The sequence below is a fragment of the Perissodus microlepis genome, chromosome 12 (genome assembly GCF_051167445.1).
Source record: "Perissodus microlepis isolate ML-2025 ecotype Zambia chromosome 12, ASM5116744v1, whole genome shotgun sequence".
Taxonomy (NCBI): domain Eukaryota; kingdom Metazoa; phylum Chordata; class Actinopteri; order Cichliformes; family Cichlidae; genus Perissodus; species Perissodus microlepis.
Window position 1 is genome coordinate 24,877,877 of NC_140472.1, and position 20,473 is coordinate 24,898,349.

Genomic DNA, 20,473 nt, shown 5'->3' on the forward strand with positions numbered 1-20,473 from the left:
GCAATAAAAGAAATGCAAAAAAAAACCCCAAAAACATTTATATAACAATTTCTCCTCTTCTTGCATACTACTTTTTTTTCCCCTGAGTTTTAAATGTTTCACTGCAATTAATGTTTCATGTTATATAATTTCGCCTGCAGTCATTTTTCTCCACCAAGTCATCTCAGGCCAACACTAGTAATAACAAAATGGCAAGACATTGACGTACATTATTTGACGCATTCTATAAATGGCTGAGTGTTGCTATTAATGTGCATGAAAATTGTCAGGCTTGATCACTTACTGATATTTCCGGATTGGAGAGCTCACTCAGTAGTTTCTTAGCCTCAATGACAGCCTGATAAAGCCTGAGTGATTGGCCATCACTTGCCACGAAGCAGGCACTGGGAGAGTTACAGTACAAACCTAAAAAGAAAAACAATTGAATGTTACCACTGTTATGCTTGTTTTTTCTAAATAAATATGTCAAGCATGTCAAGCGAACACTACTGAGATTTAACATTCACTCCTGTTTAATTCAGAAAATCTGAAGTCATTTGGTAAAGTAAGTTGCTTTTGTACATTTATCTACAATGCACAGTAGATGTGTCAAGTGGACTAATAACCACACATGGAGACTCGTCTCAGACCTACTCTTATTTGGACATAGTTAACTATATAGAAAACAATAACAATAAACAATCCTTCACATCAATCAACCCTCCCAAACAAAAAACAAAAACACCAAACCAAAACAAACAAAAAAATCTCATTACTGCCTTTTTGCTAAGGCAACACACAATAAAGTACTTAGCAATCTGACCAGTAATAATATTTTCTCACCTAAACAGCTGCTGGGAATGAGCGTGGGCAGCCAGGCTACATTAGCAAATGCTGATGCATGGAGAGAATTGATTCTAGCAAGCTCCGAGACCCCGCCTGACAATGACAGCGGGCCAACGGGGTCCACTCTCCATAAAATCAGCTCACTGTAGATCGCATTGGGATCCTGGGAAACCATACCCAGGGACACCCGCGTGGGTCGTGACCCACGAGATAGAGATGCAGAATGAGAAAAACCAGAGGAGGCCGCCTCTGGAGGAACCAAGATGCTGTCTGCCTCTGGCGTCCTCAAGGCATTGTGGTGTGAGGTGGTGAGGAGAAGAGGGAGCAGCGAGTGACAGGCCAGGTCGTTGAGGTGAAAGCGGTGACCACAGTACCGTGACTTGTGAGAGACACTGAGCACAGTCGAGAAAGCAGAGTCCTCTGCAAAGCTGACTGCCCACTGGTTTAAAGAGCCATCAGCATGTTTGGAGATCATAAGGACATTGGGGGTAAATATGCTTAATCGAAGACTACTGCTGGGTGCAGATTTTCCTTGACCTCCGTAGCTTATTAGAGCAGATTTGGCTTGAGGCAATGTGCTCCCAGGCGGTCGCTGTCTGCCATGTTGGATAGCTAGATCCACGTTCTTGTTGGAGGCATACATTACCACACTTTGGCTCAGGGAGATGGCGTCACCTGCGGGGAACGCTACAGGAATGCGGGATGCAAACGACACCTGAGACAGAAAGAGATGTCATAGCAATGTCATCAAAAGTGACTGTAATTTGCAGCTCAGATTTAAAGAGGAGGACTAATTAAACTAATTAAAACAGCCAGGCCTAAAAAAATGAATGCCAATGAAACCTGAGATTCGGTTTTGTGCCTGAATGACCAGATTCTCTGTCCTCATTATTTTCACTGCTCATAAAAATGCACTAGGGCATGTCTGAATTTGATATGAAGTCACAGACAAGTACAATATATTTGTGTGAGTCGCCAGATGAGAAGACATTAGAACAAGTAAATCACAACTGTGAAAATAAATCACAACATTACTCTGATGATAAATTAATGATTTTCCCACAAAGCACTTTCTGAAATTCTGAATATAAACAAATAACTAAATAGAAAACTGTTTAATCTAAAGTTTAAAGTTATATTTTGAGCAGAATTCAGTTACCTTTGATTCACTGTAGGGCTGCATGATTATGGTCAAATGATTAACAATTATTTTGATCAATATTGAGATCACGGTTATTTATCAGGGTTATTTATTGATTATAGTGGGGAAAAAAAGGTTTTAATTACAATTTTCATTAAACATAAACTTGCTTTTATGTTGTGCAATATTTCCACTAATGTAAAATCTTTGCTTAAAAATAATACTGAACTTCCTCATTGACCTAAATTAAGTAAATCTCTTAGAAGAAAAATTAAGTCTTTCACCCCATCGATTGTACCTGCATGATTAATAAAACTTAGCAGCAAATGTTTTGCATATGGTGTAGGTTTTACCAGAAAAATAATTCCAGAATAGATAACAGCAGCATGCTGGCCAATTTTCCAAAGCCTTTGTTACTGTTCACTGTGTTTACTGGACACTTGTCTCTGCCCAAATAAAATGTGATTAGATGGATGATTTTAGTGCGTCTTTGGGAGCTAGATGGTTATGCAGATGTGGTGTACAGGCTTGCTTTTATAAATGTCTCAGATGAGGTTGAATGACTCACGCTGGCAACATCTGCATTGTTTTTCTTAGCCTTCATGCATTAATAATACTGCAGTTTTTGGCATGTTTTCAGGAGGCTGAATATAAGTTAGTAGTCTTGCCTTACAGACTAGTCAACCCTACAGCACTTTTTGCAGATGATTTCTTTATAGTTAACGTTACTTGTGCCAAATCAGAAGTACTTCCAAACAACGGATGACGACCCACTTTGAGGGACAAGTTCTTCACCTTCTGTTGTGCTAGATATTAAAATTTTGTAGTATCTGTATTTTTAACAAAGACTTTCTTATTTAGACCAATCAAGAAAATTTCAAGCTTGCATGGGACAGACGCAGGCACACTATCAGGTCCTGATCAAGGGGGTGCTTGACTTGTTTTTACTTTGTGTTCTTTTGGAAGAACATGCATTTTCAATAACAGTTATTTATGTTCATTTATTTATTATAGAGAAAAATCCATACTGAGATTAAATTAAGACCAATTGTGCAGCTAACTGTGCAGTTTCTCTGTGTATCAACCTCTGAAATAAGACTATAAAAGATAAAGAGGAAAGAAACTGGAGGAATACGCTCATGAATGAATGTACAACTGTTCTATATAAAGAACAACAGCAGCAAAGTACCTGAGCTTGTCTGAACATGCCTGGGTGGTATTCATCTAACCAGTCCACATGCCAGACCAACAAAGAGCCATCCATGGGATGAATACTGAACAGCATGTCGGCCCCTTTATTCCACTCCTCTAACAGCACATCCAACTGGTGCTCCACTGCTGTCAGAGGCAGCTCCACAGTTCCTGGTCCTTGGGGTTCACTTGGTCTGTTCTCCTCTTCTTCAAAGTCATCTTCATTTTCAGGCTCTGGAAAAGAATACAAATCATGGTAGCCAAACAATATGTTAAATTCTATTCTAAAGGTTAGACTTTAACTGTCACTGTTATTACAGCTTCACATGCACACACCCATTACTGACTCATCCAAATCATTTCTCTCTACCTTCATTGGAGCACTCGTTCTGTTGCTCTACACTAATTCGAAGCTGCTGCAGAAAGACTTCCATGGCTAAAGTAAAGTGAAGCTCTTTGTTGTTGAGCCAGTGGACAGAAAATGGGCCTCCTGGTTCCTCATCATCCACAGCGTTCAGAGAGGAGATGGAGGGCAACAGGGGAATGTCTGTGAAACGTACAAGTTATAAGCTGTTAAACATTTAGAAAAAATAATGAATAAATAACAACAACAACAACAACAACAACAACAAAATATACATCAGACCGGGCTGCTGACATGCAGGACAAAAATATATCTGCTGGAGCAAATTAACTTTCATGAATGTAAGCATGGTTTAGTATCCTAAAACATAATCCAAGCATACAAATCCTGCAGGACTTCTCAGCCTGAAGGCTGAAAGAGTCTACATGATTTTATCCTAATTCAGGTCAAATTAAGCTACCCAACTAAAACGGAGAGGAAGAAAATGAAATGCTCACAGTTGCCCTGAACAGCTCTCACCAAGCACAAGCTCACCGGAATGTTAAAGAAACAACCTCAGGCAATCTGCAAAATTAATGGTATTTTTGCCAAGAGGTTAAGACTTCTGACTTCCAGCTGAGTTAACCATCCATGTACTCTGTATAGTTCAGGAATAGCAAATGATGTGCTTTAGTTCATTCGTCTTTATCAAGTACTTTATGTCATGTTAAAGCTTTAGTTCTTCAATATGTTGTGAGATTTCTTTTGGTATTTAACAAAATACCAGTGATGGGGATCAACAGGATTATTAAGTAGTTTCAGAGTGTGTTCAAGTCAAACCTGTGGCTGGGTTGATGCTGGCAGCAATGTGAAAGTGGCAGAGAGCATTGGCATGGGGCATGTTATTGCTGCTTTTCTTGTGGTTACAGTGTCCACTTTGAAGGTGAGGCAGGCCGCTGGTCCATGATAGCTGAGGTATGTCCCGATAGTGCCGCGATTCTTGAAAATCCAGCTGTGCGGAAAACAAGTATGATTATTATGAAGTATTGCTCAAATGTCAATTTAATATTTTATGACTGCAGACATCGTCTGTGCCATCCAAATGCATAATACTAAATGTTAGAGGCACTAAAATATTACATTAACCTGTAGAAATGTGGAGCTACTTAAATAAGATTAAAAAGAGGGAAATGAAACACCATTGTTCCCTGTTGCCTTTTCAGGCTGAAACAACAATACAGGTTGAGCTTGCCTTTTGGAGATTGATGTGAATTAATCAACTTGTGTCGACTAACAAACCTCTCCACCTCTCATCCCAGTCTGTGCTAAGCTACTCTACTTTGGTGAACAGGTGGTCCCCTCAGGGTGGGATTTTAATTTATTGGTATTGATGTTTAAACTGCATTTAAGTGAACAGCCCAATTTGTCTTAAAACAGAGCAACAAGGAGCTGGCAACATGGAGGAGTGGCTGTCACAGAGCGTGTATAGAAGAAATTTTAAAGTTTATTGGGTATTTAGGTTATGTAATTTGGACTTTGCTTTGCTGTCTCACAGTAGACTGCAGCTAAATGCCCCAATGGAAAACAAGTCTCACAGGATGACAAACAATCATTTAAAAGCAGAGTTTCTTTAACCAAATATGTGATTGTATCTAGACTCACAGGTGCAAAGTGAGTAAGATAAAACGAGCTGTAAACCTGCAGGTTTTGAGATTTATGAAGACTACAAGTAAACTCACCATTAAAAAGACATGACAAAGCAGGTACAAATACTTTTAAATGAAATCCCATAACCTTGCCTCCTCCAGATGTTCTCAAATAACAACTTATTCAGAATATTGGGGCTTAATTAACTGCACTGATTTGCAAGAACATTTGCTGGGATTTCTAATGAATAATTCCATACAGTCTTACAGTCTTACAGACTCTGCGTATCCATTTTTTTTGTAAACTAATATGCCCCAAGCTTTTCAAGCACTGGTGACACCCACAACTTTCCAAAGATAAAATGAATGTCGGTTAGGATGTTGCGAACAAGCTGGGTCACTTAAAACAGAACACACCAGTATTGCAAACACAAACATGCGCCAGAGAACTGAAAAAGATTAAACACCGATCAAAAGTCAGAGGTATAATTTTAAGGTATCGTACACATTACAGAAAGGCAGACAGTTTCAAAAACCTTCATGTCTGAGACCATTAATTTTTCCTTTTAACTATACCAAACCTCTGTTGCTCTCCATCTACTTTCTCAAAGTTGTTTTGAAATTTCTCAGTGCCTCTTTGTTCTTTTACTCTCATCCCTAAATTATCATTGTACAATACATAAAAATACAAAAGCTTGGAAATTATTTCTGCAGAAAAAAGGGGAAACCACAAATCATATCATGTGTACCATCCATTTCTAACTACACAGGAAATTACAACTTATTTCTTTTTGCATGTTGTATACAAACTAGAGAGTAATACAGCTTTACAAATAATACTTCTGATACGGACAAGTTATACCCAAAAAGCACAACGTTTCCGATGCAACAGTGTGATGAAATGAACTGAAATTTCTGCAGCCAGTGTAACACTGTCAGATTATCATTTCAAAGCAAAAAGGAAAGAAAGCATGACATCTGAACACCTGATAAAGTGCATAGTATCTAGGTAAGTCATGAACAACGCTGATGATCATTTCACAGCTTGTTCTCTGTTATAAAGATAGAATTATTTACACAAAATGATGCGAGGTCCTTTTAAATATTCAGTTTATCCTAATTATTAATATCACTTAAGAAAAAATAAAACACTGACATACAAGTCTTACTATGCAATGCTAGACTTAAAGGCGTATAATGAGAAATTCTTCAAATCAAATAAAGCACCATAAAAATCATGTGTTTCACTTGTGTTAGTAAACTATATTTAAACTGATCACGAGCAAAGGGTCCTGCCAAATTAAAAAAAAAAAGATTAAAGTAATTGCGCATTTTTTTGTTTATCGAAACAACAAATTGCATTTTTGTGTTTGATTTTTAATTTCGAGTCTGTGTGCAAATAGTATAGATTTTTACATTTCATGTGTTTTCAGTGATGTGTTGCTAAAAAGGCCTTGTTTTCTGCACTGTCATACAGCCACACTAACAAAAAGTGAGCACCACTATGACTTAAACTGAAAATGAAGGTTAAATGCAGGATTGCTTAATTAGACTGCGTTAACTTTAGCAAAGTCCTGCTGATTATACTGAGTGTTTATTTTAAGCAGGAAAGTCAAAGTCATTGTGGCTTACTTCTTGTGAGGCTTGTCCGTGTGTCTTCCCATTGCAGCCGTTTTTCTTTGAGAGGCCAGCAGAAGATTTAAGCGTTTCACTGTGTTGGCCAGAAGAATGGTTTTTATGGTGACCAGATAAGAGGCCGTCACCTGGCAACAGCGTCTCTGCCCACAGCCGACATACACTGTCCTTACAGCAGGTGAGCAGCACATTACACACTGCGCCCCTGTTAGGATAAAGGAGGGAGAAAAAAGAGAGAGATTTTGAAAAAAAATTAATGGAATTTTAATTTCAATTACAATTCTGTCTTACAATGATTATTACATCACGATAACTGAGACAGAAATGATTATTTGTCTCAATCCATTTCACATTTGTGCTCTCGTTTTGCATTTCTGCCCCTTATTTTCACTTACTTTTGCCCCTAATAAAAAATTCACATTGTGACACCTTGCCAGCTCACATTTATTTATTTAATTCTTAAATTATAGTTGAAGTTCAGTTAAATCTCTTTAATTAAGATAACTGTGTTTTTCGTTTTTCAAAGTTCGGTGTAGTTTTCTTAAATTTAATTGTGTACGTAATTGTGTGGTTCTTCTGCTTGAGGCCTGCAACAAGAGCACCAGATTGCTGCAATTCCCCTCCTGTGTGGAAGCCCTCTGAAGCTCACATACGATTACCAATATTATATAAAGCTATGAAACAATTTGGAATGTGCCAAATTTATTCAACCCACACCATCTGTAGTGACATATTTTAAATAAACAAAGACAGACATCAAACCTGTCCACAACAAGTTACTTCAAGCTGCTTTCTACTCTAATGTAAAGAAGATAAAGACCTAATATTTTTCAACCATCCTTTCAACCAGCTTGTTAACTTAGGCATTTTTTTTTCTTTTGCCCAGCTGTGGAAGGTTGGGTCAAAATGACCTAACCTTCAAAGAAAAGGAAGTTAAAGAAAAGGAAATTAGAAAAGGCTAGGAGATGACAAATTAACAGTGTCTGTACCGTGGCATGTACTTGCTGGTCTTCCTCCAGGAGAAACTGGTGACAGAGCGGGGATGAGCCAGGTAGATAAAGGAGAAGGCCAACTCTCCCGGGTCACTCATATTGGCGTCTGGAGGTGTAAAGAGTGTGGTAACACCCATCTTCCACTTACTGGTGCTGTACCAAACCTTTATTAGGCAATCATCCTGAAAAGAAGAGGCAATGAAGGATATACGCGATACCATAGGTAGTTCTAACAAAAAACACACGACACCACAGGACACCAGAAGGTAGAAGTTAATTATTATCTACTAATTTCACATGAATCTAGAGTGTTCAGTTTTTAAGTGCAATGTAACAAAGGGACACAACTTACCTGACCAGCTGTGGCAAAGAACTCACCGTCAGGAGAGAACTTCATTAAATTGACTGGAGAAGCAGTCCTTGAGATACAAAATAAAATTATATTCAACACTCCATGTCAATAATTTTAGACTTGAAGATATAAAATATATAATAAGTAATGTTTAGGACAAAATAAAATAGGTTTAAACAAATTGCAGCAGGACATGCACTCAATCAGATAACTGAGTGCATGTCCTGCTGCAGTCAGATTTGTATTGAATATAATGTTACAGAAAAATGTGCATTAGCTGATTTTATTTTACCAAAATAAAATCCCCCATGGGGTCAAATTTGACCCCATGGGTTCTCCAGGGTTAAATGTCCATTTGGTCAAGTCTCTGTCTTGTTTGTGACTATTTTACAAACTCTGTTCTTACTTGCTCTGCCAGATACACCTCCAGGCAGAACGGCAGTCTCTTATGGTCATTTCTGCCGGCTGCCCCCTTTCATCAGCTTCATCCTTTACTCCATCAACATTAGACCACAACTGCAGGCTACTAGAGCCTGTTAGGAGAGTGCAACCTGGACAGACAAACATATACAGATATGATCTTTCAGGACAGCTATCATCAAATTTCTGTTTAAAAAAAATATTAAAAATTTATATTTTGTTGGATCGGTAGTACCACCCCAACACTTCTTTTTAAATCACAACTGTTTATCTTAATATGTCTGTGTTACTTTAAGAAAGAACAATGGTTAAAGTACCTGTAGGGTGCCATGCTAGGTTCCGTACTATAGACTGTAATACAAATTGACCAGTCTTCTGCCATTGGCAGTTCAATTTCTGTACAGGAAAAACAGAAAAAGGCAACATTCAAAACAAGTATTTCATGTTTTGGCAATTATGTTGGCTGAAACTTTGTGCAATAATTCCCTATTTGAATAAGCTCAGAAATAAATCAATTCCCTGTTTCGATGGTACAAGTGGAACTATAGATGAAGCTTTAACAAGCGCTAACAGTGAACTTTCAATTGAGTCACATGCAATCAGGCAACACACACACACAGCATTGTAATACCAGGGAACTTCTGCAATAAACGAAATACGGTTTGTAATTAAGATGTTGTAAATTCTTCTCATTTCTTGTGGTTATTCTTTGACTTCCCTAACAACAGCTCAGACAAAGCAAACGTCTTTATGGACTACAGAACAGAAACCAAAACAGTGAACATGACAATAACCGCATGATTTATGCAAGTGGTTGCAGAGGAACAATATTCTGCTCCATTTCAAATATCAAGAGAGTTTTGCCACACAGAAAAAGCTTCATTCATTCATTCTGGATGACCTGAAAACATGCATGACTATACTGTAACTGGAAGAAAGTGCAGGCTACTCACGGTCAACGATGCGTCTTTTTGATCTGGTTGCTGAACAGGCTCAAAGACACACACAATGCTTCCATAGGAAGCTGCAATCTGCCAGCAAAAAAAGGTCGACATTTTAGATATACTACAAAACAAATAAAAAGGTATTACTGCAAACAGAAACATATACTGTCCTCCATATCAGCCTAGTTATCCAAATTTAAGTAATTCAAAAAAATTCTTGAAAGCTTAAACTTGTGCTTTGTAATATAGATCGAAAATACTAATACTTATAGATCCTAATCAGAATAAACTATAACTTGCTTTATGAGTCATGACATATCTACACAGTAAGAGAGAAGACACCTTGACAACAGGCCAATAAATAAATAAATAAAAAATACCTTAAGTCATAACAACTCAGTGATGAGTGAATATAGTCTTATCTACTCTATTCACACCTCAATTTCATCAATTTGTAAGGGCTAAATTTTCAAGTAATTTCCATGGGACCCAAGAGTCATAATGTTAACTGAGCAAACGATAATACAAGCTGTGTCTTTAATGTGGTAAATAATATGCCAACTGTCAGAGAGGGAATTCTGTGAAGGGGTGAGTCACATGCACATGTTTAAATGTGTGTACACAGACATACAAGTCATCACATGCACAAGCATAGTCACATGGACACTACACAATGGCTCAAAGTATAAGACAGGCTTTTTGTGGCACAAATATAGGTTCTGCAGAAGCAGCACAGTTCAAATTTAATTAAATTCTAAAAGGCAGACACATTTATGCTGAGATCAAGTTCTGGGGATAAAGCAGTCAATTCAACATGAGCCTGTAGAGCGACTGACAAAAAGAAAGAAAATGTGAGTTATAAAAAATTAAGTCTCCTTCTCTGTGGTTATAATGATGACTACTCTTTGGTCTGATTTTCATAAACCCCCAACTGAGACTTTAAGATGGTATTATGCTAATATATATGAATATTACAAGAGACATCTTAAGGCTCTCATGAAACCATTGCCTTTACCAAGAAGAGATGAACAGTAGATTTGCAGGGCTAACTGTGACGGATGCAGCTTTTAAAAAGTTATTTTTACTGCTTTATGATGTTTGTAGAGCTCGCTTGCTCCACCTCCATACTGACTTTCTTTATTTGATTTCTCATCGCAAGTAGACATATATTTCTCAAAATAGTGTAGTAATATTTATGCTCTAGGCACCTAATTACCCTTTAAAATAATGTATTTGGAAAATATATCCTTAATAGGAACAACTTACTAAAGCTCATAAAATGATATGAAGTGCTACAACACTTAAAGTATGAGCACAAAGGATGTACTATGTAAACTAATAGCATTGCAAATATCACAGTGAGCAGAGGGCAATGAAATGGAAATGGCAAGCAGACCAACTTGGCATACTTAAACAGATGCTAGACCATGCTGGAGGCGTGTGTGGGTAGTTCTGGCCCAACGGAATTGGATTTAAGGTCACAAGGGAAGAAGTGAACGACTGGTTGAGCATGTTTTATATTTATTTAAATTATTGCAGTGTTGCCTGCACTTTTTAAAAAAGGCTACCACCCTCCCTAATTAAAAACTAATCCCAGTTCATTAGAATTCTGCTATATGATCTTTATTATCAGGTTTATGCAGATGTTGCAAGCTGCTTTCGTGGCTCCTTTTGCAGCAATGCTACTTACCAACAAGCAGAACTGTGAGTACTCGACTGCATAATGACTGTTGTCATTATGTACCAAGTTTTGTTTCCAGAGACACAAGAAATGTGTAGTGTATTAAGAAATAATCTAAATTCTGTGTTATTTTATCCTCTTCCTTTTTTTTACTGAAGAATCAAATTTAAATTCATGAAAAGAAGCCACTGTACAGGGTGACTGTACAGGGTGAATATCTTGTAAATATATATTTAGATTTAAATATATACAAATAAATAAATACAGCCTGAGACAAGTAAACAGTATCCACGAGGGACAACCTTTAAAGTAAAATTGTCAGCAGAGCCCAAAGTTGATAGAAGAGTCATACTCTTACGATGAAAACTTGAGATGATATATTGGTCAATATCAGTCTACTGACTGTCTTTAATACTCAGATAAAAGAAGACAACATATTAATGGCAGCCACTTATGGTTATGGCTTAGTCACACAAGTAAAAATTGGCCATCTCCAGCGGTCCACCTCCAAATGGCTCTCGCAGGTAGGAACAACCAATGCTTGCCTGGTGACTTTTCGCATTTGGCAATCAATTATAAACAGCTGTGGCCACTAACTGATTAACCAAAGGTTGAACGTGCAACACTTTCAATCTTTAGCTGACCGCTTTTGATCATAAGGCAATCGCAGAGGTCACCTGCTATGAGTCTCCAAACATTTGTGGTCTGACTGCAGAGTAACTGATATGAAGCTCAGAAAGAATGGCAAGCGTCAGTCAGATTCTTTAAATTGCAAACTTAATTTTTTAAGTAACGTTATGCATTTCCTCATTTTCCTAAGAACTTTGCAACTGCAATGACATCACTATCTACTTCCTTAATTAGGTCCATCAAAGCAAATGCAAAACAAAATCTTTCATCGTCTTTGTTCTGCATATGAAATGGGAAAGGCAATTAAGAACAGAACAGAAAGACTACATTAAATAACTACATCTTTTTTTTTCTTAAATACAAATTACAATCACAGAAGATCTTTTGTTTGTGCCCACATTAAAGGACTTGTCAGTGACAACAGCAAATGCACTTGCTGTACAATCACCAGCTTCACTGGGTGGTTTTTACTTCACTTAGAGCTGATGACGGGAAGCTCGAGTTCATTAAGCTGCTCATTGATGTTGCCCACAAGTGACTTTCCTGAAAGCATAAGCTGCCAACACTTAAGACAGCAATAGAGATTGCTAATAAATTACACTGCAAAACAGCTAATATACCAAAACAACTAAAAACAGCAAGTCACAAAGTGGAACTTGCTTACCACTCAATATCATCAACCACACATGTGTGGTCATTATATTAAAGTAAAAGAAAACGGTATGTCATGGGGCCCTGCAATGTTTAGCACCTTCTGCTTTTTTTCTTTTTAATTTAATTATGGGTCAGATGTTTTTTCAAACATTAAAGCTAATTTATAGTTGATCGTTGCTTTGTCCCAAGTAACCAAAAGACAGTTTATGGGTTTGGAATGAATATAATGTCTTATAACTTTATTCAAGGCTGGAACTAAAATATATTTAAATTCCATTTTTCAATTAATTATCCATTTTGTCTAAAAAACAAAACTAATACAAACTAATACCTGCAGATTCAGACAAGGTGCAGATTCGGACAAGCACTGAATCTGCACCTTTTCTAAGCTCAAGCAACTAAGTGTTTGGTATTTTTATGTGGAAAAATAAATATAATTAAAACAATTAATGAGCTATAAATAGGGCTGGGCCATATCATACCGTTCACGGTAATACCGGTATAATGTTGGGCAATAATAAGAAAATGAAATATCGCGATAGAATATGGGTAAAATGCGCATGCACGGTGCCTTTGTTTTCATGCACATGGCGGAAAAAGCATGGCGGCGATGGAGAATGAGAAGGGCGAGAGCGGATCGTTGAATGAAACGGATGAACCAGAACTGGTTTCTAAAAATGCTGCAACTTCAGTGGTGTGGAACTGGTTTAGCTTTCGTCCGTCAGATACACAACAAAGCACTATTTTTGGTATTACGGCGTTATTATCGTGTTGTTTGGAAAATACGGCACACTTAAAATCAATCCTTTGATTTTTCTGAAAATCGACAGTGCCCCTTATAATCCTGTGTGCCTTATGTATGAATTCTGGTTGTGTTTACTGACCTCGAAACAATTTTATGTCGTACACGGCGCTCGAAAATCTGTCAAATGTTTTAGTACAACTTTGCTAAGCTACGAAGCACTGCTTGATGGATTGTCAGAGCATTACGGCTATCGTAGGCAGGAGCCTCGCGGAGTGACACGTACTGTGCTTCAACATAATATTACTGTATTGTGTGTGTATAACCTTTTTTTAAGTTTTGTGGATATTATACATGGTTATGCTGAGGATATGTCGGCCAATTTCAACTGGAAATACCTTTTGGTTAAACTGTCAGCAAGGAATTTGCATTGCACTGTAAAATATTTATGTAACTTTAATGCACATAAAAAACAGCTGCTTGTTTAAGTGAAAATACATTGATGGGATTTTTTTTGCACTAATAAAGTTGTGGAGTTGTAAAGTATTTTGTCTAGTGACAATTATATCGTCAGTTATATCGTTATCGCAAATTTTCAAATGTATATCGTGATAAATATTTTTGGTCATATCACCCTGCTCTACCTATAAATATATGTTATCGTCTAATGGTCTTACATAATTACTCTATGTGGCAAACCATTTATCTTTTACTGAAATCTGGCTCCATTTATTTTCACTGGGATTTGCTTTAGTTACATGACTGGGATCTCACGCTTGCGCATTCAAGCACAAGTCAGCTTGAGGACCCCAGTGAATAAAAGCACCACACCGTTGGCCTTACCTGTCCACCCTGCAATGAGCAGTCGACACAGCCGACCTGTATGTTGCCATGTTTGGCCCCTGGGATGATCTGCAGTCGCTCAAAATCACTGCCCAAAATCACCACGTCACAACCTGATGCATAGGCCTATCAAGAGACAAGACAGTGAGAGGGTTAGAGAAATGAACATGATACTCTAAGATTCATCCGGCCAGGATTGCATGAAGGGTCACTTGAACTGCACTTGTCCCAGAGCTATTGTCAAGGCATCAAACATGCCATCATATGACAGCCCTCAAGTCCAAGCAGATAAGATTAGAATTCCATGCTCTATTTCTATTTCTATACTCAAAAGGAGCTCCTCACATGAACTGTGATTCACTATGACTTTTCCTCTTTTACAAGAGGACATAAGGACAGAAATGGCTCCCCGATTAATCCATTCCTGAAAAGCATGTTGCCAGTGTCTGAAATTAGCACTCTGACTCACCTGTCAACGGGTCAGGTAGACAAAATCCATCAGTAAGGTTTTGTTTTGTTTTTTTTAATACCAGTCTCATGAGATGGAATTACATTTTGAATAAAACCTACCCTTGAAGGAAAAAAGAAGTTGATTTCAGCCCTCAATGCTCTGAAAAATTAGAGCATTAAAAAATGTAATATAATCTAATTACTCTAATCAACTTAAATCTCCTTTCTTCACTGTTCAGACTCTACTGCAATCACATTCTTCTTTGCATGGTGTCAAAGGTTTGGCCGCCTCCTCACAAACTCATGACACCACAGAATGACCAGTACAGGCAGGTTTTCACATACTGGTGATTATTTGGGGTTTATTACTTACTTCGAGGCAGAGCTGGGTGACAGCAGAACATACAATAACATTTTGACAAATAATAAAACAATGACACAGAAAGACTATAATACAGCAGAGACTTTCATTATTGTTGTTTTTTTTTTTAATTACATTTATTTTATTTACAAAGTTGCCACCAGTGTGGCGAACATTTATTTAATTCTCTAATAGAGTTTTAAGCTTTGAGATCACATGTATTTCAGCTTCTGTTTTTCATACATAACAAAGTCCCAAGCCCATTAAACAACTTTGTGCGGTACATTAGCACATTAGGTTTCAAAGGAATCTGCTAGGAAATCTGCTATTGTGACAAATCAGTTTAGCCACCCCCCATGAATCAAAGCTCCTAAACTGCTGAGGGGGAAAATACTTCCAGAGTCTGAAATATCTTACCGTGAATGGCACATTGTTGACGCTTCCTACAGAGAAACAGTTGTCTCCAGGGTTGACAGCTCCCGTAAGGACCTGATGGAGATTCATGACTCTTGATTATAGTCCACGTGTTATCCTTCCTCTTCTTGCCCTTTTCACAGAACCCTCCCACTCCAGGTGAGATTCATGGGAAACCATGAGAAGGATTTGCTCATCTTTGTGTGTAACCTATAATTTCACATCAGCAGCATCACTACAGACTTGCTGTCACAAGAAGAAGAGGAGGAAGAGATAAACAGCACATGAGTTGGTTCAGTCAGCGTCAAGCCTCAAGTACATTACCGACTCCCGGATATTGACTGCAAATTAATTTTAACACTGAGCACTTGTAATATTAGCATGGAAGAAATAAATGTCTCTAAACAGTCTTTGTCGAACCACACTATGAAGGCAAGGCATTCAGTAATCTTAAAAACATTTTGAAAAAGAGCCTTGGTGTACCTTGGTATTAGTCTTTTTATTTAGCAAACAGACAGCTTAGCAAACTGGCACCAAAGGTCTTCTGATCCCCGTGACCCATCTCCGAATTTAAAAATGCACACCATTAGTTCAGCATCAGCACTTTTAGAGGTTATAACCAGGAGGGCTTTAATTGAAAGAGATATGCAGTCAGCTTGGCAGACCAGTTTCTAATTGTGCTAGAAAAGTATTCAGAATCTGTAATAAATGGAGTAACAACCAGGATGGATAAAAAGTGATAGGGGCTAAAATATGAAGAGTATTTTTCACTGTGGCTAAAATTGGGAGCACTGCAGAAGCAAGGTGATGGGGTAGCTCATGTTTTGCTAGCTCTGTGCACATTATCTAGTTACAGGAGGGAAATTTGAAACCACTGTCAAAGGTACATATTTGCACATAGCTGAAACAGCACTGACTGTCTTAACAAAAGACAAATACAAAACAGTTCTCCCAGAGTTACTGTTCCTTCAGTAACAGGAACAGATGTGGGATTTAAAAGGGTTTACTAATTACACTTTAACAAACAGTATTCACCTTTGTGTATTTGGCAGCGAAGTAAATTCAATACAAAGAGTCCATTAATCAAAAGGGTGCAGGGAATTTGTACGGAGGGGTAAATGGATCACCGGTGCAGGTTACACCTTACTGTAACCCTACAAGCGCGGTTAATCAACTTATCATACAATCAAGGGCTGAACAGTCTGAAAATCACACGTTTAAACAAGTATAGATTACGTATCGACCGCAGGTGCGCTACTGAAAATAATGAACGAAAAGTTTCAGAGACAGTTTTAACGATCCAAAAACGCTACAGAACAAAAATAACACCACCAGAAGGATAAAAAAATCCACGTCAGAGGGGTTAACATATGCTTCCTGTGCTGTGGCAACTCACGTGATAACGTTTCACAAGCCAGCGCATTAAAACACAGCTACCGATACCTCATCTGACTAGCATTTTTTCTCCCGTTTAGACAAAAGCGTGCATTTAGCTCACTGTCAGTGTGCAAAAGCAGACATTTCATACATGTTTTCAATCCCTCCAGTCGTAACGCTAACTTAGCTGTCAAGTTTAACTCGCTATCAGCAGTCTTTCAGGACACACAGTAACACCACCAGTAATTATCTGCTTACCTTATGCTGCTGCTTCTTGACATCTCCTGCAGATATAACATCAACGGTTACTCCCGTCGCCTGATGTTTTCGGTGAATACACGGATTCGGTCTTAGTTTAGCTAGCTTTTGTTAGCGTTAGCTCGCACTGGCCTCTGAAGCTCGCTCTCTGAGCAGGCTCCTAGGCTACAACGCTAGCACTAGGTCACTTATGGCGCACATTTGCCCAACAGTCTCTACTTTACGAGAGAAGGAACTATCTATTGACTCAAAATGTTGACTCTGAGTAGGAGTCACCCTCTGCCCGAGGTTAGCAAATAAAACCCTTCCAAAGAGGAAGCTTTTCCTTATGTTGAAGATATGTGATGATAATGACTGTTTCGCTGCAAAGCATCGTGGGTCTTGTAGTTTTAAAACCTTGCTCGCACTCTCGCGCGTGACGTTCACGCACACAGGCTTTTACAGTTGTAGCTAACACGTTTTGCGTTGTTTTTCGTGGGTGCATTGGCTTGTTTAGAGAAGGTAAATAGTTAAATACAGCCATACCTGGAGATGGTTGTATTTAACGTTTTTCTTTTACACTTTAAAAATGTAAAAACGTAAAAATATGACTTTTATGTTGTTTGAACATAACATTGAACGTTGAAATTTTACAGTAGCACTATCATACAGTAGGAGTATTTTTGAGCACTGTACTGACTGTAAGTTGACCAGTTCATAACTAAAACGTGTGGGGTAAGGAATATGCCTGTATGAGGATCTGGGATCTTACCCAATAATGAGAGGAAGTTTAAACTGTTGATACATCTAACACAGCTCTGTCATCAGTCATTTGAAGGACTAATACTATATTTAATAAGTGAAAACTTTAGCTGTAAATGACAGCTAAAGTTTGTATTCATAGAATGGCTATTAAAGCTGTTAACTCATCCCCTTTTGAGCTGTATTTTTCTTCTTTGGGTAAAATATTTTTAAAATATTTGGAAAACTATAACCTTTGAAAATGTGGGGCGTTTTCTCAATTTTCGGGAAACAAGAGGTAAAAATACTTAGCAGTCCCACACAAATTTGGACACCTAGGCCACCTAACTACATTTACACAGCTGTGAAAAAGTATTTGCGCCTTCCTGATTTCTCAGTTTTGGGTTTTGGTTTTTTTGGGGTGGGTTGAGGGGGCTGGACTGTGCATATTTGTCACACTTCATCACCAAAAGAAACCAAACCAAACCAAAATGCAATTTCAAATGATGATTTAATTCATTAAGTAAAAAAGTTATCCAAACCTACCTGGCCCTGTGTGAAAAACTACCCCCACCCACTCATTAAATCATTAATTAGCTAAAACAAAAAAACAAAAAAAAAAGCAAAGGATAATAACATCTAAGAATAATCTAAAGAAACTCAAAAACAGATGAGTTACAAAGTCACTGACATTTATGAGTGTGGCAAGGCTTACAGTAAACCACAGTAAGAGCCATTATCCACAAATGGAGAAAACTTGGAACAGTGGCGAACCTCCCCACTACCAAAATTACTTCAAAAGCATTTTGACTACTCATCCAGGAGGTCACAAAAGAACCCAGAAAGGACTGAACAATAAGATGGAGGCCAAAAAAATTGCATCCATGGGAGAGTTCCAAGGAGAAAACTGCTCCTGACCAAAAACAGCACAAAGGCTTGTCTCACATTTGCCAATAAAAATCTTGATGATGATCCCCATGAATTCTGGGAACATATGGGTTTGTGACCCATTACATCTGGCCTAAAATAAAGACGGTGTTTTATAAAAAAATAACATCATACCCACAGTCAAACGTGGTGGTAGTGTGATTGTCTGGGGTTGCGTCAGGACCTCGATGACTTGCTGCAGTTGATGGAACCATGAGTTTTGCTCTCTACCAGAAGGAGAATATCCAGCCATCAGTTTGTACCCTGACCATTTATGCTCAAAAATCTTCCAGTGTGGCTGAATTAAACAACTGTGCAAAAAATAGTAGGCCAAAATTCCTTTACGGTGATGTGATGTATCACATATGCTTGATCACCATCAGCTGAGATTTGGAATCTAGAGAAGTCTGAGTTCTATGTGAGACTTGTAGCTAAAAGGCCACTGTTCAGATGTGGAATCAAGATGAAGCCTCACTTCAGCACTGAAAATGTGTGCAGAAAATAGCAGCAGGTTCAGTGGAAGGATCCCTCAAGGCTTGGGGTGTAATTTTGGCAAGTTTGACAATTTGGTCAAAATTATCTGTCTCTTCAGTGTTGAGAAGTACAAATCCACCAGGGAAGCATCTGATGAGCCCCAAATGAATTTGGAAGCATAACAATGATCCAAAAGAATCAAAAAGCTACATCATCAATTGAAAGAAGTCCCACAGAGCCCTGATTTCAACATTCTGGAGTCAGCATAAGGATAGTGAAACAGCCTAAATACATGAAGTAATGTGGGGAAGTTTTCCAAGATGGTGTAACAGCCTAACTCCCAAAGTAAATGGAAAAACCGTGCAACTCTTGGAGATACTAATTTTTAAAGAGAAGGCATGATCTCAACAGCTGCTGATTTGATTTTGATATTATTATTATTGAATTGGAGAATAAAGTTTATTAAATAAAGTATTGCCCAATTATTGTTTTTGTTAAAGGTAAATAAATATTGGTCCTTGCTTGGCCAAGACTCCAAAATTTATAAGTGAGGCGACTGAATTTCTTGTATTTATCACAAATAACCACAGGGTGTCATTGTTGTTCAGCACACTGCATTCCAGTTTATTTTCACCAGTCGGAATGATTGAACCATTAGGCTATTAGGCCTAATGATGTGATGCTTTTCATTTCCTCATGTCGCACCTCTATAAATACTTTGTGCTATCGGCTTTTTGTCTAAAGCAATATAATTGGATGGAAATGCATTGAATTTTAGTGAATGAGCACAGTATAACTGTAATCTCATAGAGGCCTATGCTCTGTGATAATTTATCCCACAGATAACCTCTTAATGTGCACTATATTTTCACAAATTCTGCTTGAGCTCCACTGTAATGAGCAAAACAGTGTTGAACGGGGATGAAAATGAGGATGGTGGGGAGTGCAGGCTTCAAACTCAATTAAGTCATGTTGAGATAAATGGGACAGACACTCTCCATTACTAATTAAAATGGCTGACATGTTAGTGACATTAGGGAAGGTTGACGGCGTTTAGCGATGATGAAATTGTTGACTTTCCAGTCAGGAAGTAGGTCACAGCATTATTAAAGATGATACTATAAGCTATTTCATACTGGTTTTTTTAATATTCTTAACATTCATGGTTGATCAGCGTACTGCTGCCAGTTAAATGTAACCTATGTCTACTATACATGTAGAAAACTGACATGGGAGTCATTTTTGCACACAGGCTTGTGCACACCCACGTATTTCTGCACCCACACACAATCCATCTTGCTGTATATTGTCACCCTGTCTCCTTTTACCATCTCAGTTTTCTAGCAGTGGGTTTGACTTTGAACACCATTCACAGAGAAAATAAAAGAGAAATCTTTCATAGACAAACTCTAGCCTGCAGTGTAGAAAGGATATTGCTGCTCAGTGTACTATT

At 38.0% G+C, this 20,473-nt stretch overlaps 1 protein-coding gene across 2 annotated transcripts in view; it reads right to left on the reverse strand.

The window, feature by feature from the left end:
• Positions 1-17,474, reverse strand: part of dmxl1 (Dmx like 1) — a 61,479-nt gene extending 44,005 nt beyond the window's left edge. For both annotated transcript variants that reach the window (XM_084945177.1, XM_084945176.1), the window contains exons 1-14: positions 16,900-17,474; positions 15,268-15,510; positions 14,040-14,165; positions 9,499-9,576; positions 8,863-8,941; positions 8,532-8,676; positions 8,126-8,192; positions 7,771-7,955; positions 6,779-6,986; positions 4,341-4,512; positions 3,528-3,704; positions 3,156-3,391; positions 823-1,540; positions 284-405 (exon numbers count right to left, since the gene is read on the reverse strand). In XM_084945177.1, the coding sequence (XP_084801303.1) occupies positions 284-405; positions 823-1,540; positions 3,156-3,391; positions 3,528-3,704; positions 4,341-4,512; positions 6,779-6,986; positions 7,771-7,955; positions 8,126-8,192; positions 8,532-8,676; positions 8,863-8,941; positions 9,499-9,576; positions 14,040-14,165; positions 15,268-15,354 (2,400 nt within the window). In that variant the 5' untranslated portion in view covers positions 15,355-15,510; positions 16,900-17,474. The remainder of the gene's footprint in view (positions 1-283; positions 406-822; positions 1,541-3,155; positions 3,392-3,527; positions 3,705-4,340; positions 4,513-6,778; positions 6,987-7,770; positions 7,956-8,125; positions 8,193-8,531; positions 8,677-8,862; positions 8,942-9,498; positions 9,577-14,039; positions 14,166-15,267; positions 15,511-16,899) is intronic.
• Between the last annotated feature and the right edge of the window lie 2,999 nt (positions 17,475-20,473).